At 47.5% G+C, this 16181-nt stretch overlaps 2 protein-coding genes across 3 annotated transcripts in view; both read left to right on the top strand.

Moving 5' to 3' along the window:
• Window positions 1-16181, top strand: part of LOC102262946 (leukocyte immunoglobulin-like receptor subfamily A member 5) — a 71142-nt gene that overhangs the window by 21570 nt on the left and 33391 nt on the right. The window contains exons 1-7 of one of the 2 annotated variants that reach the window (XM_014533942.1): window positions 11964-12091; window positions 12287-12453; window positions 12572-12607; window positions 12773-13057; window positions 13205-13507; window positions 14387-14437; window positions 14562-14899. In XM_014533942.1, the coding sequence (XP_014389428.1) occupies window positions 12420-12453; window positions 12572-12607; window positions 12773-13057; window positions 13205-13507; window positions 14387-14437; window positions 14562-14698 (846 nt within the window). In that variant the 5' untranslated portion in view covers window positions 11964-12091; window positions 12287-12419 and the 3' untranslated portion in view covers window positions 14699-14899. Of the gene's footprint in view, window positions 1-11963; window positions 12092-12286; window positions 12454-12571; window positions 12608-12772; window positions 13058-13204; window positions 13508-14386; window positions 14438-14561; window positions 14900-16181 lie in introns of those variants that run through there. The other variant, XM_014533939.1, reaches the window with a different exon arrangement.
• On the top strand, window positions 8-3904 carry LOC102263564 (leukocyte immunoglobulin-like receptor subfamily B member 2). The gene is made up of 6 exons (XM_005859146.2): window positions 8-40; window positions 799-915; window positions 2562-2604; window positions 2684-2742; window positions 2955-3007; window positions 3254-3904. The coding sequence occupies exons 4-6, from the start codon at window positions 2694-2696 to the stop codon at window positions 3398-3400; spliced, it is 249 nt and encodes an 82-aa protein (XP_005859208.1). The 5' UTR covers window positions 8-40; window positions 799-915; window positions 2562-2604; window positions 2684-2693; the 3' UTR covers window positions 3401-3904.

Here is a 16181-nt window from a genome sequence, read left to right as displayed (position 1 = left end):
GACCCCAGCACCCTACCCCCAAAGCTCACCTCCACGTATGGTGAGTCGCTGGGGCCTCTTTGCTCTGGGGGAGCACAGACCAACCCAGGGCAGCTCAGAGAGCCTCTCAGAGGATCTAGCAGCCCCTCACATACTCAGGGATGAGCTTGTGTTCTGGGGACTGAGGCTGGTGGGGCAGTCAAAGCCAAGGGAAATGTGGGGCCCAGCTTAGGGGAGCAGTAGCCAGGTTTCAATGGGGAGAAGGCAGGGCCAGCTCTCACCTCCCCATCCTTGGCTTATGACGCTCAAACAGGTGGGGTTCACTGTCGTGGGCGGGGGTCTCAGTGCTCCCTGGGATGGTGATTTTATTTTTTAAATTATTGCTATTATTATTTTTTAAATGTACAATTCAGTGGTTTTTATTGCATTCAGAGTTGTACAATCTAATAATCACCGCTACCTAATTTTAGGATCTTTTTTTTTTCTTTCTTTTTAAAAAGACATGCTCACCCCTAGCTGGTTTGACTCAGTGGATAGAGTCTTGGCCTGCGTACTGAAGGGCCTTGAGTTCAATTCTACCTCAGTTGCAGGCTCCTACCTGGCTGGGCACATGCAGTAGGCAATCAATCCGATTTATCTCTCTGAGCCTTGGTTTCCTCGTTTGTGAAATGAATGGATGGGGATTGGCATTCACATGTTGCTTGATTGTTATAGTGTGAGAGGTGATTCATTCACAGACCCCCCCAAACGTGCCTAACGCACAGTAGGTGCTCAATTAAGTGGCATCATTGGCTCATTCATGACATCGTTGTGTCCAAGGTCTTCAAAACTACCATGAAATTCTGATCGGAGTCTCTGTGGCCTTCATCCTGCTGCTCTTCCTCCTCCTCCTCCTCTTCTTCCTCCTCAAGCATCGGAACAAACGCAGGAGGTCAGGTGAGTAGAGGATGGGGAGACCTTGTCTACCTGAGAGGATTTCCATGTAAGTACAGTTGTGACAGGAGGGGTCCTGCGTGGAGGTAGCAGGGGTGCACCTGGAACCTGAGGGACCATGTGGTGATGGGAGCCATGAGAAGGTGTCCTTGTCAGCCTGCAGTCGAGAGAAGTGGGGAGTGGGCATGGTGGTGAGGAATGGGGGTGGCGTCGAAGTAGTTGGGAGTTTCATTGCTTTGAGAAAGAAAACACGTAAAGGTGTGGGGTGAAATGCCCATGAAGAATTTAAAAATGTGCAAAGACAGTTGGCTAGGAAAAACTGAGGCGTTCCATTGGAATTGAAGATGTCAGTATTGTTACTGAATACAAGTTTGGCTGCCTGCTGTGACAGAAGCTGAGGCAGGTGAGACGGGTGCTGGTGGAAAGGATAGACGTTTTATTCATGTGAAGACGATCTGAGAAGTTGGCGGACTCCTTTCCTAAAAAACCAACCATCTTAACATCTCTGGTCAAGTAGGTGACTTCTTAAAGAAGAGGGAAGGGAAGTGAGGACATGTAGGCAGCGTTCTTGCTGGTTCCGACAAAGATCTTGGTAGCAGCATGCTGACTCTTTCAGTATCAGTTGCTCTGCTCCTTTCTGAACAGGAACTGGAACTGATGCAATGTACTAAAGTAGAAGCTAAAATAGAGGTTGTTAGGAAAAAAAAGAAAGGTTGTTCCTGTTTCTGTCCCAACAGACTTGTTTGTTTATTGGTTAGCACAGTTAATTCTGGTTAGTACAATATTGCGTAAAGATTATGTGCTTTTCATTCTGTTACAGTGTGACCTAATTACAAATTATATATATACTGAGCGGCCAGATTTTTATGACCACCACTAATTTGCCTACAAAATTTGTTCACTGGGTTGGGGGGGGGTGTCCCTCAGCCCAGCCTGGGCCCTCTCAAATCTGGGACCCCTCGGGGGATGTCTGACTTCCGGTTTAGGCCCAAGGATCGGGCCTAAACCAGCAGTCGGACATCCCTCTCACAATCCGGGACTGCTGGCTCCTAACCACTCACCTGTCTGCCTGCCTGATCACCCCCTAAGCACTCCCCTGCCAGCCTGATTGACACTTAACTGCTCCCCTGCCAGCCCGATTGCTCCCAACTGCCCTCCCCTGCTGGCCTGGTCGCCCCAAACTGCCCTCCCCTGCCTACAAATGTCAGGTGATCATAATAATCTGGCCACTCAGTGTGTGTGTGTGTGTGTGTGTGTGTGTGTGTGTGTGTGTGTATATATCATATATATTAGTTGACATAGAAATAGTTAGAGGTATAGTGTTTGCACTGTGTGTACTAGCTCAGACCTAGACATAGTGATAGCCCACTAGAAATTATCATACCTATCATCCAGGTCTTGGCTTCTAAATACCATCCTCTATGAGAGAGCAGAGATGTAATAAGAACAGACTTAGACTGTAAAAATGTTTTTTTGGGTTCACACAATTTTACTTAAAACAACCATGCAAGTTTGAGGCACTACCTTTTAACTTTGTTTATGTTGAATTCCAAATGAACCAAGGTGGGGATCACAGCCTCTGAGGTATAGTGGAGCCCCGGGGGCCTGGTTCTGGGCTAGTTTGGAAGCTAATTTCCAACTTTGTACAGGTGCTTCGAACCTTGAAGTGAAGACCAGAGCACTGCAGAAAAGGTAATTTCTTCCCCAACCCCTCCCACCTCTACCTGTAGCTCCTTCCACACTGTCTAACACTCCTGCCCCCCTTGCTCAGCTCCAGCTCCATGGCTGATGTCCAGGAGAAGAACCAGTGTGCCAGTAACTATGGAGGAGGTGAGGTCTTTGTGGGGCATCGGGGCAGGAGGAGTGCTTGGGAAGGCTTCTGAGCTTAGGGGTGAGGAAGCATGTAAGTCCCAAATATGTGTGGTCCCCGGCACATCCCCACCCCTCAAGGAACCTCAGTCTTCCCACCTAAATTTCAAGGAGAGTGTGGGATTGGGGGATTTCAGGAATCTTGCATGAGATAGAATCTTCTCATTCTTTAGATGCTTCCATAAGAGAATCCCAACCTGAGGAGGACAGAAAGATGAACAGCCAGGTAAGATCCCTGCCCTGTCCAGGACACCCAGCAAAGGCTTGTTAATACCCCCAGGGGAATCACTCCAGGCTCAGGCAGGGGGTGGCCACCCTGCCTTCCGTCCTGTCAGAGGAATTTCTGGATGTAGAAGACAGATAAGTGGGAGAGGACAAGTAGATGGACAGTCACATGGGTCCTTTCTGCTCCCAGTGCCCTGACTTCTCGCCACCTCAATCACCCACCTGCCTCTTGCTCTGCCCCCTCCAGGACACTCCATCTGAGGATGCCCAGGATGTGACCTACGCCCAGCTGAATCACTTAACCCTCAAACGAGAGACAACTGCACCCCCTCCTCCCCCGTCAGACCAGCTCCAAGTTGAGCCCAGCGTATATGCTTCTCTGGCCATCCACTAGCCCAGGAGGGACTCAGACCTCCCACTCCAGAGAGGGGAAATGCAGGGACCCCAGAAGGCATAGGAGCTGCCCCCATGGACACTCAGCTACTGACCTGAGCCTGTGGATGTTATGTAAGCAAGCAGGATGTCAAGAGACCTTAGACGTCACCTAATTCTGCAGAAGAAGATAAAGATGAGCTCTATATCTTTAGAAACAGAACAATACACTTCTACATAATTAGTGATCGAGAGAAGAAAATCACAAATGAAGATAAAACTTTTTTTTTTTACTTAAAAGATAATGTGACTCATATTCTTACTTGAATGGAAATGCAGCTGTTACGCATCAACTGGGAAAATTAAGTACCTAAATGGAGTTATTAGAAAGAGAAGAAAGCCTGACACCCAGCCACCTAGGTGAGCATTTAAAGAAGTCAAAGAATAACAAATGCATCCCACCGCAGTGGATGGAAGGATATAAAAATTATAAAAACATATATTTATATGGAAAAGAATAAAAAAAGAGAAAAATCAATTGTGTTTGTCTTCCCGGGCTGCCATAACAAAGGACCACAGTCTGGGCAGAGCAGAAAACAATGGAAATCCATTCTCCCGCTGTTCTGGAGGTTGCAAGTCTGAGATCAAGGTGCCAGGAGTGTTGGTGTACTCTGTGGCCTCTCTCCTTGGGAATGAATGGCTGCCTTCTTGCTTCTGCTTACATGGTCTTTCCTTGGCGTGTGTGTGAAGGGGAGAGGGAGAGAGAGTGAGCCCTGGTGTGTTTCTACTTTTAAGGACACTAACATATCTGATCAGGGTCCCAGCCTTATGATCTCATTGAACCCTAATTACTTCCTCATAGGCCTTATCTCCATATACAGCCACAGGGGGTTTAAGGGCTTTACCATGAATTTTGAGGGGGGAGGACATCAACATTCAGTCCACAACATTCTGAGCACCCCCGTTCCCCAATTTTGTGTCCTTCTTCCACACAAAATACATTCATTCCAGCTCTATAGTGATCCAAATCTCCACTCTTTCCAGCATCACCTATCAAATTGAAAATTCAAAGTCTCATCTACCTATTGTCTATGTCAGGCATGAGTGAGACTCGGGATAGGACTCCTTTTAAGGAAGAATCCTTCTGCAGTCATGAACTTGTGACTGAGACAAGCTCCAAAATGCACCACAGCAGCAGATGTAGGAGAGATATTCCTATTCTGAAAGGGAAACATCGGAAAGACAAGAGTGATGGGTTCTAAGCACGTTCAACATCCAGCAAGGCAACCCTTCGTTAGATCATTTTTGTCTCTTTTGGGTTCAATTTTTTTAAATTCTATTTTTCAGTTACAGTTTACATTCAGTATTATTTTGTATGAGTTTCAGAATAGTGATTAGATTAGATGTTCTGCCCTCCAGAACATGGGGTGGCAGCGTCACCTCCATGGCTCAGCTGGGTGACACGGTACCTTCATCTCCCTGTGGGGACCCTCTGCCCTGTTGAAACCAAGGAAGTGATTCTAACTTTGAAGTCAATGGGGCAGCCCTGATCACCTCTGAATTGCCTTTGGGGTAATTCTTTCCTTTTCTTGAAGAACAATAGTGTTACAGGACAGGGTCTGGGCCCAGAGCTAGGCTACCTTGGGCTGACTGGTAGTGTGTGGGTTCTTAACTCCGTGTAGAAAAAATATCACAACACAAGTCTAGGTGCTTTTGAGAGTAAGTTCATTAGAGCTGGCGACAGTGAAATAAAGACAGGACTTAAGGTAGAAGAAGCAACAGGAGAGAGGAAGTTAGAGAATAAGGGGGTCTTGGAGACAGGTTCAGAGGGTAAGCCCAGGATGAGCTGTCACTGCCCACTGCTCCCCAGGTTTCACATTTCCTGGGGTCCCTTAGAATTTCGGAGAAAAACAGCAGAGATAAGAAGGTGTGGGTGTGCTCTAACAAGAGAGCATGAGCTGGATCCTTTGTCTTGAGACTTTTTATCTCTCTTTGGAAGGCTGGACTCCTAGAGGAGGTCTCAGGGGAAGGTCTTAACAGAACATTCATTAGCTTTTCAGGTGTGTCCTTCAATATGTAGATTCAGCAAAATGTGCATGGTGGGGGTGGTCAGGGGTTATTTTCTGGTTCATTTTGTTTTTAAAGAACATCGTTGTTAGGGTCACTGAAGGAGGAATGCACAAGGTCAAAGAGGTAAAGAATTATAAATTTACTAGAGGTCCAGTGCACGAAATTCATGCAAGGGGCTTGGCCCTAGCAGCCACAGTGGCTTGCCTCAGCTCTCGCAGCCCCGGCTTCATCTGGAAGGTCATCCAGAAGGAGTCTGTAAGGTCGTTCGACTTTCTGGTTTAATTAACATATTATGCTTTTATTATTATAGATTAGGTAATCTGTAAACCAGATGGGCTGAACCCCGAAATGGCACCAATACCCAGGGATGGGGAGTCAGAGATTTTAAAGGACTCTAGGTGGGCTTTTTCAGCAGGAAATTCTCTGGGCAGGTCCAGATTCCGGGAAAGTCTGAAGGAGAAAGATACTGATCTTAGCAAATGGAGTGTGGTCTTAAAGGTCAGTTCCCAGGGGAGGAGGTATTGATTCAATGACTTAATCAGACCTAACATTCTAGCCTTTTTGTTTTATGGAATAGGGATGGAGGTCATATCTTTCATAGTTACTTCCTGCTGAGGGGACATCAAGATCATAGGGGGATGGACTTTGATTATAGTTGGCTAGAACACTATAGACTCCTCATGGTTGGAGTGGTGGGGTTGAAGCAGAATGCTTTTCCTGAGAGACTGGTTGGTGAAGACCAGGAAACAGTCCTGATGAATGACTTGGGAGGTACCAGTAAAAGCTGGTCCTGGGGCAGCCACAGTGTCACTTGTCTGGTTTTGCTGCTTTTCTGGGCCTGGAGCTGAAATACAACTGAGGCCTAGATGTTATCTTCAGGGAAGAAGAGATAACATCTAGAGATGTTACTCAGGGAGTCTAAACTGCCTGACTAGTGATATGAAAGGGGAGGTAGGTTACCCCTGGGGGTAAGTTTCTTGTTTTCCTAGTTTTTCCCCTTGCTAGGCATCTGGAGCTTTCTTCCCTGATGAGTTTCTGTACTTACCCATCATCCTTGCTCTAGTGTCAGGGAGTGGGGGAAGGTCTAACATTCGGGTGGGGGGATGCCTAACATTTCCCTCCTCAAAGATTTTTGGCTGAATTCTTTCAGGGGGGAAGAGGGGGGGCCACAGGGTCTCTTCCATAACTGCTTCCTGCTGAAAGGGGGTGACGTTTTCCTTCAGAGCCAAAAATCCTTGCTCTCTGTCAGAGGGACGATGAGGCCTGGGCACAAAATGAAGTTGTGATGGTGTCTAGGAGTGGTATTTCCTGAGGACAAGTAGGGCTTGTAACCTGGTGGAGACAATCTGTTTTATAAATGTTAGTATTGTTGGGGCAAAAGCTAGAACAAAAATAATTATGACAAATGGTCTGGTGGAAGGAAAGAGACGTTAGACTGGGGAGCTGTAGCCAAATATTTAAGAAAACTAGATACATTTAGGGTTTAGTTTGGTCTTAGATTCCACATAGAATTTTTTAAAAATAAAGAGCAAACAATATGCAAGATTTTAAAAGCATTGCACATGGCTCATTGAAGTGTGTATTGAGCACTGGAAGCAATTCATAAACACCCCAATGTATGGATCACAAACATTTGGAGAACTACTACCAGATGCCTTCCATAGGGAACTATTACTCTAGGCTTGCCCAGTGTCACTGACAGGATACCTGTTACTCCTGAGACTTTCCTGTTTGAACTCGGCTCTGAATCTTTGCAAGTTTCTTCCTAGAACAGATTGAAATTTCTAGAACATTATTTTTAAAACTAGTGACCCGGTGCATGGATTCATGCACATTGAAAGGAAATTAATTAGAAGGTGGCCAGTGGGGCAGGACTGGGTGAGACAAGCTGGACATGCCCTGGAGCCAACCTCCTGCAGTCCCTCCCCAACCACACCTGGGGGGGTGGTGCTGCTGCTCGAAGGGCATCTGCGGAGTGAGTGGGGTCCCTCCAGCAGCACAGGATTCAGAGGTAAGCCCAAGACAAGCTGCCGCTGCCTACTGCTCTCTGAGTAGCAAACTTGGGATGACCTGTGGAACCCTCCTGGGTTTCAGAACCAAATGTTAGGGTCCCCAAAGGAGGAACATAGGAGTCCAAAACGGGTAAAGAATTATGAATTTACTAGGTCATCTGTAAACCATATGGGCTGAGCCTCAAAATGGCACCAGTAACCAGGGACAGAGAGTCAGATATTTTAAAGGCCTCTAGGTGGGCTTTTTCAGCGGGAAATTCTCTGGGCAGGTCCAGATCCTGGCCAAGTCCAGAGGGAAAAGATACTGGTCTTAGCAAATGGAATGTGGTCTAAGCAAAAGGAAATGTCGGTTGTGAAGTGGTCTAAAGGTCATTTCCCAGGGGTGAGGGTATCGATTCTATTATTTGATCAGACCTAACAGTCATCAAGAACATCATTGAAGGGGGACAGGGACTGAGGCCACTCTGTCCCAGGATGGTCTGGAATATGTAAAGCATTTGCTCCTAAGTGTCATTGGTTAGAGAAGATAAAACCTTGTGATTCATGGTTTTAAAGGATTTGAGCTGACTATAAATTGCTCAAATCCTTTGGCCTTGTTTAATATTTTGTGTCAGTTTCCCTCATTCCATTTGTCAAGGAATTTCCCTTGCTTCTTACTATCCTGCCACCATAGCACACGCTTGCAGACAGATAACTATCATCTCAGCCTGTAGTATCTGAACAGTGTTTCTGCTCCTACAATCCCATCATCTCTTTGCCGACCGACAGTCCATCCCTGCCTGTGCAGTTCTCCCCCAAACCCACTCTCATCTGTAGCAACAGGAACAGCCAAGAATTTTCCAAATCACTAAGTTGTGGGTCCATTTGCTTCACAGTTTATTCTTCAACTTGTCTCTCTCCTCTCAAAGGTGACCATGAGCATTCAGAAGGATCCAGGCCACATGCCACCATTTTGCTTAGGAATGTTTTCAGCTAAATGTACAGTTTTATGGGTCCCACATTCTACCTTCTAGAAGCATTAGAAAACAATTAATCCAAGTTATTTGCCCCTTCATAACAATGATAAACTCTTTTCCATTGTCTAAGACTATCTTTACCATTTCCATCTGGGGACTCACCAAAATGGATATTACCATCCGTAGTTGTGCCAACATTGTATTCACCATTCATCATGCATTCTCTGAGAAGGTGGGCTTTCTCTCCACGTCTCTGAGCCATCACCAGAATGACCATGAAGGTCCATGTATCTGTTAGGTCTGATCAAATAATTGAATCCATACCCCTTTCCCTAGGAACTGGCCTTGAGACCACTTCACTGCCAGGGTTCTTGGCCCAGCATCAAGAAGGGTTCAGGAATCTGGAAAAGGCTGTGGGTAGATGACATAGGAATCCAGGGACTAATAAAAAGTCCGGAGATGACATATAATTTTGAAAGGCATTGGGGGTCAGAGGACCTTCAGCTAAAGGAACTGAAGAGTACCTCCTTGCCTAGGACCCTTGCTTTTATTAACACAATTTGTCCTAAGGCAAGGTGGAGACAATACACTTCAAAGGGTAAGATTTCAAAGGGTACAGAAGCATTGTCAGTTTGGGGGAATTAGCCTACGGCTGTACAGGTGTTTGGCCAGTAGGAGGCAATAACATGTAGATTAAGATGCCCTTTAACTGTCTGGCAGCCACAATCAGTTTCCTATTCAGGTTTGGGGAAATGCCTTTAGCCATTCCCAACAGGTGACTACATGTGTGACTCAACCCTGTTGAGTCCCCAAGTCTCATCAACCTTTTGATGAAACTCTTGAAATTATGACATGCTGGAATTGGTCTACGGCACTTCACAACCGACATTCCCTTTTGCTTAAACCACATTTCACTGGCTAAGACCACATTCCACTTGCTTAGACCATTCTCTTTCTCCTCTGGACCCACCCAGAGAATCCTTCGCCCAGAAAAAGCCTGCCTAAAGTCCTTTAAAATCTGTAACTCCTTCTCCCTGGGTGTGGGCGCTATTTTGGTGCTCAGCCCATCTGATTTTCCAGAGGACCTAATAAATTCACAATTCCTTACCCCTTTTGGCCCCATGCGTTCCTCCTTTGGTGACTCTAACAGTATCCACCAGCAGTCCGTTCACAGTACCTAGACTTTTTCTCGCATGCACCTCAAGACCCCTTCAGCTTCTTCTCATTACCAGCTCCAAAGCTGCTTCCAGGTCCTGGTAACAAATTTTATATTATTCTGCTCAGGGTCCTCTAACAAAATATCATAGACTGAGAGGTTTAAGCAATAGAAATTTATTTGTTTACCGTCTGGAGAATGAAAATCCCTGATCAAGGAGCCAGAAGGGTCAGTGTCCCATAGGGTCTGTGCCTGGGCTTCCAGACGGCCCCTTCTTCCTGTGTGTTCTCATGGCCTTTCCTTGGTGTGAGAATGTGGAGAGAAATGGAATGAGCTCTCTGGTTTATCTGGTTTCGAGGCAAATGATCTTAATAAATCAGGACCTCACCCTTATTACCTTATTTAACCTACTTTCTTAGAGACCCCACTTTCCCAAATACAGTCATGCTGTGGGGGTTAGGGCTTCAGCATATGAATTTGTGGGGACACAAGCATTCAGTCCATAGCATTGATAATGCCCCAAACATTTATTATCGAATATTCTTAAAATGTATAAAATCCAGTAGCACTGAATAAGAAACAGAGACATGGCACCGAGAACCTATATAAGTAATGAAATGAGACATCACTACAGATCCCACAGACTTCTCTAGTGTTAACTTAAATACAAGCTCCAATGACCAAAACATTGAGGTGATTTGGGAACACCAGAGGAATTGCAATTCGGGACATGAAAACTGTATAAACTACAGGTGAGTTCTCTAAGGATTTGAGGCAGGCTGTATTTATGGGCAATAAATTCAAGGAGGTGGTGGGAAACTACAGTCCAAGGGGAAATTTCATTGTTGAGGATGGGGAGAAGCTCTTGATGGAGGTTCATTGGCCAAAAGTGTTTCCGTTTCCTGTAGATCAGACATTTATGGGGAATTACTCTTTCAGTCCGTAAATTTAGTTTACTTCAACCCATATGTGAGACTCTCCATTTCATACCCTCCAGTTCTATTTCAGAATGAAATCTTTTCACAATACGGTCAAACCTCAGTTCTCCAAGATCTCCCATCTCAAACAACTCAATTCTCCACCAAGTGGTTCAGGGGGAAAATGTCTCAGTTGTGGAACCAAGTTTCTGTTTTCCACCTGACAACCCTTTCATGCTGACAAAAGGTGTCTCTCAGACAACAAACAGAGGAGAGAATGCGTTTGTTCCTGGAAAAAAAACAAAACAAAACGGCCATTAGCACAATTTTAAAACTTGAAGAGGCCATCAAGAGTGCTGATGTTGCTAGGGGGTGAAAGAGACAATGATCACAGACAATGGAAGAGGTCAAAAAACTGGCGTTGATTTGATTTGAATAAAGGAAAAGCAGTTAGCCAGTGACAGCCTTTTGGAGTCAGTGATATGTGAGCACCTAAAAGACAACCCTAGGACGTGTGCTGAAAGTTATTTATTTAAGGCTAGTAGAGGGTGGTTCAATGACTTTAAGAAGACAAGTGTTTTTTTATAGATTAAACCGTACATTAGATATGTTCTGTTTTTAAGAAAGGTTAAAACGGAATCACTTGGGGGGTCTGAAACAGATTAATTCAATTTACATTACTTATAATGGGGGCATGGGGACCATTTTTTTTGCACAAATCACTTCCCAAACAGCCTTTCACAACAAATTAAGAACCGAGGTTTGCCTGGCTGGCATGGCTCACTGGTTGAATGTCGACCTATGAACCAGGAAGTCACAGCTTGATTCCCAATCAAGCCACATGACTGGGTTGCAGGCTTGATCCCTAGAGGGGGGGGGGGTGCAGGAGGCAGCCCATCAATGATTCTCTCTCATCACTAATGTTTCTATCTCTCTCTCCCTCTCTCTTCATCTCTGAAATCAATAAAAATCCTATATAATAAAAGGCTAATATGCAAATTAACCAAATGGGGGAACTCCTAGTTGCTATGACATGCACTGACCACCAGGGGGCAGACTATCTCTATCTCTATCTCTATCTCTATCTCTACCTCTATCTCTATTTCTCCCACCTTCCCTCCTTCCTTTCCACTCTATCTAAAATCAATGCAAAAAAATATCTTCAGGTGAGGATTAACAAGAACACAAAAGATGAATTTTCTTCGACAAATCAAAGCTCTAGCCCAAATTATGGTCCTTTAATGTCTAGGACAAGCCATGGTCCCAGGAGGACAGCTCTGCCGGAGGAATGAGGGTCCCTGAGAGGAAAATGACCCTGGGGCTTATTTCCAGGAAGGAGGGCCTGGAGGCTGTCTCTGTGAAAAAAAGGGAACTTAATGAAGAAACATGTTCTAGAAAGAGGACCCACAATCTGGTGTCAGAGAAGGGACCTGTGTCCTTCCCTTATTTCCCTGCATTTCCCCTCTGTGCTCATTGTCACAAGGACATCGCCCTGAGCTGCACAGTTAGAGAGTGAGCATGTCCCTGCTGATCTGAGCTCTGCAGTCCACAGGGACCCACATCTTCCTGAAGCGTCTCGAAGGCCCGGATGACACTGCCATGGTGAGGACCCCAGGGAGGTGCTGATGGACGGGCTGAGGAGGAAGGAGACCCCGTGGGGGAGGCTCTGACAGGGAAGGACATGCCCTGGGTCACCTCAGCTGGACGGGGCATCTCAGGAGGCTCCGGGTCTACTATCTGTTTCACCATGAAAATGAGAGCCAGGCTGCTAGAGAGAGGTTGTGCTCTCCCCAATAGGCTGCTGATGTGACAACCCTGTGACAGGAAGGACCGGCCTCCAAGTGACCGCCACCCGTGTGTCTGTCTGTCCATTCCGCTGGCCCCGTGGCCTCCTCCATCTGCTCAGCTGAGGCCTCTGGGAGAAGACGCCATGACTCCCACCCTCAGGGCCCTGCTTTGCCTCGGTGAGATGGGAGGAGGAGGGAACCCTGGTCTGTCAGGACCCCAGGACTCAGGAGGCTCATGGGGAGGAGGGTGCGGCTCAGGGTTCAGGGCAAATCTCTCACAGGGACTCTCTTCCAGGGCTGAGTGTGGGCCTCAGGACCCCAGTGCAGGCAGGTGAGTCTGTCCCCACGTGTTCCAGGTCCCACTCCTCCCTGGGAACAAGGGCCACCCTCCAGGCAGCAGGAGCAGGATCTGCCTAACAGACAGGGGGCGTCTGGGACCGAGAACTGGGGACCAAGTGTGGGAATGTCCTGTGACCCAGCCTCTGATTCATTCCAGGGCCCCTCCCCAAGCCCACCCTCTGGGCTGAGCCAGGCCCTGTGATCCCCCGGGGGAGCCCCGTGACCATCTGGTGTCAGGGGACCCCAGGGGCTGAGGAGTACCGTCTGGAGAAAGAAGGAATCCCAGTGGTCTGGGACAGACAGAAGCCACAGGAGCCCGGGGACAAGGCCAATTTCTCCATCACACACATGACAGAGTATGAGGCAAGGACATATCGCTGTTACTATCACAGCCCTACTAACTTGTCAGAGCGCAGTGACCCCCTGGAGCTGGTGGTGACAGGTGAGAGGACACTCAGGGGTCCCAGCCTCAGGCTCTGCCCTCAGGAAGGGGGTTTGATTTCAACGTGTCTTCCCTCTCACAGCCCAGCCCTGAGGGACAAGAGGGAGGTGTGAACCCCATTTAACACTTTGCCCCCTCCTCTCCTAGGATTTTACAGCAAACCCAGCCTCTCAGCCCTGCCCAGCCCTGTCGTGACCTCAGGAGGGAACGTGACCCTCCAGTGTGGCTCAAGGCAGGGATTTCACAGGTTCATTCTGACTAAGGAAGGAGATCACCGGCTCTCCTGGACCCTGGGTTCACAGCAACAGCCCAGTGGTCAGTACCAGGCCCTGTTCCCTGTGGGTCCTGTGACCCCCATTCACAGGGGGACGTTCAGATGCTATGGCTGTTCCAGGTACAGCCCCCAGGTGTGGTCACACCCCAGTGACCCCCTGGAGCTCCTGGTCTCAGGTGAGCAGCCCTGTCCTGTCATCTCTGGGCTCCAAGGTCATCTCTGTCTCTGTTCCCAGCAAAATCTGAGATGTGATGGAAGTAGGTGGAGCACTGGGTGGTTCCACAGAGGAGGGTCATCTGTGAAAGGGTGGACACAGGCAGCACCTCCCTCCCCTGGGACAGCCCGGCCCTGCAGTCTCAGACAGGGCTGAGGGAGGAGGGAAGTGGCACTACTGGCATGAAACCAAGAGGAAGTGAGATTTGACTGAAGTGACCAGACAGAGGCCCTGCCCCTGACTCCTGGTGGCTCCACCTCAGACCAAAGCATCGCTGCTCCCAGGGGGACATCCCACAGGCATGACCCCGCCATCAGGGGGGGAAGTGAGGGGCAATCAGGCAGCTGGGGGGGGGGCAGTTAGGGGCAATGAGGCAGGCAGGCAGGCAGGTGAGCGACTAGGAGCCAGAGGTCCAGGATTGTGAGAGAGATGTCCGACTGCTGGTTTAGGCCCAATCCCAGCCTGAATCAGCAGTCGGATATCCCCTGAGGGGTCCTGGATTGGCGAGGGTGCAGGATGGGCTGAGGGGACCCTCCCCCTGTGCACAAATTTCGTGCACTGGGCCTCTAGTTGTCTATAATGAGAAAACATATTTCTCTCTCATCCTGAATTCTCTGGGCAAAGCCAAGGTGCTCCAAAGTGACTCAGAAGCAAAGTCTAAACTCAAAATTCCCAGGGAGCCTGAAAGAATCCATGAAAGCAGGCAGGACCCTTCTCCAGCAGAGAAAGGGTTCATGGAGGAACTGATAGCAGTTAGGTCATGAGAATGGGGAGGGTTATGTGAACGCTGGGCTTGAGTGGCATCAACTCCTCACACAGCCCACTTCTTTCTGCTTCTCAGGAGCAGCCGACACCATCAGCCCCTCACAGAACAACTCAGACCCCAAGATTGGTGAGTAGGAGACACTCTATGTTATAAGGTTCAGCACAGACGGCTATGTCCTGTCAAGGGAGGGGGTGCCTGGGTGAGTTTGTCCTGCCATGACCTCTGTGACCTATTTGTCCACAATTTCCAGCCTCCCAATCCCAAGACTACACCGTGGAGAATTCCATCCGGATGGGCATGGCTGGATTGGTCCTGGTGGTGCTTGGGGTGCTGCTCTTTTGGTCTCGAAACAGCCAGATAAAGACCCAGGAAGCAGCCTGGACGTGAACATGGAGGGAACAATGCATGGTTCAGAGAGGGGGACCTTGGGAAAGTTCTGGAAGATAACATGGGACATATGCTGAGGGACCTGCCTATGGCTCATTGCAGGTGGAGGAGTCATCACTCATGTGCAGGGACAAGGTCTAGACCAGGGGTGGGCAAACTTTTTGACTCGAGGGCCACAATGGGTTTTTAAACTGGACCGGAGGGCCGGAACAAAAGCATGGATGGAGTGTTTGTGTGAACTAATATAAATTCAAAGTAAACATCATTACATAAAAGGGTACGGTCTTTTTTTTTTTAGTTTTATTCATTTCAAATGGGCCAGATCCGGCCCACGGGCCATAGTTTGCCCACGGCTGGCCTAGACCTTCTGCCCTTGGACTGTGGTCCTTTCCCTCCCGACCACAGTGAGGCCTGTGACTGGTTTCTGACTTTCCCCATTTTGGTGAAATTAGCATTTATCCCATATGGCAGATACAGGTCTACACCTCCCTACACTTTCCTGGAATATGTTTTGTTTTTTAATTTCTATTTACATGGACCTTGGTGTAGCACAAAGTCCCCATCTCCTGATTCCAGAGCATGCCTTCTATAGTAATCAATCTACAAGGTGCACAATCCATCCTGCTAGAGATGAACCCACAGGAGGTCCTAACACCCTCTCTGGACTCCACACGCCCCTCACCTGCCCTCAGAGGCCAACTGTGTGCTTTCTGCAGAAACCTCACCCCAGGGGATGGAGACATGGTTGTTTGAAGGGGACGCCTGGTCTGTGCTGCCTCTGAAAACCCCATTGTCCAAAATATAGTGCAAGACACAGATGTTGGGTTACAGACGTGCACCCTTGAAACCTATGTCTTGCTATTCACCAATGGCACTCCCATAAATTTAATATAAAAAATCACTGATTCCTGGCATTTGCCACTTTCTCTGGTATAAATGCCCCCTTCATGGCCAACTTCAAGTGCCCATGTAAGGTCCTCACTCAGACTTTGGAGGTGATGCACAAACTGACTTTCACAAAACAGTACAAGCCGATGTGGGACACCATTAACACCACACTGATAGCCCACAGTGCTCCTAAGTCCCCTTCTATTGATGTCTAACGATGTTTTCTACTTCAAGCTTGGGGCACAGTTTCCATGAAAACACAAGGCCACACTACCAACCCATCCAGATGAGATTCACAAAGGAATGTTTTCACATCACTTATGGGAGAGATTAATAATTTGTACATATTAGACCAGGCATTTGTGTCATTTGCTCTTATAAAAAGTTTTTTTCACCCATTTCATTGATCTTATAAATGTTCAGTTGAGTCTCCAATTTTGTACAGACTTTATGTATTTCAAGGACATGTGATGAGTGTCTGTTTAATATAGTATTTTTAAAATGAAAATGAATTTTAGTACACACTATTGCATCATGTTGTTGAATATTTATATAGCAATCAGCTAATTTTATTGAATAATGACAACACATTCTT

This window comes from Myotis brandtii, unplaced genomic scaffold, assembly GCF_000412655.1.
Source record: "Myotis brandtii unplaced genomic scaffold, ASM41265v1 scaffold1233, whole genome shotgun sequence".
Classification (NCBI taxonomy): Eukaryota; Metazoa; Chordata; class Mammalia; order Chiroptera; family Vespertilionidae; genus Myotis; species Myotis brandtii.
The sequence above is the reverse complement of the archived record's forward strand: the minus strand, read 5'-3'. Positions and strand labels throughout refer to the sequence as shown.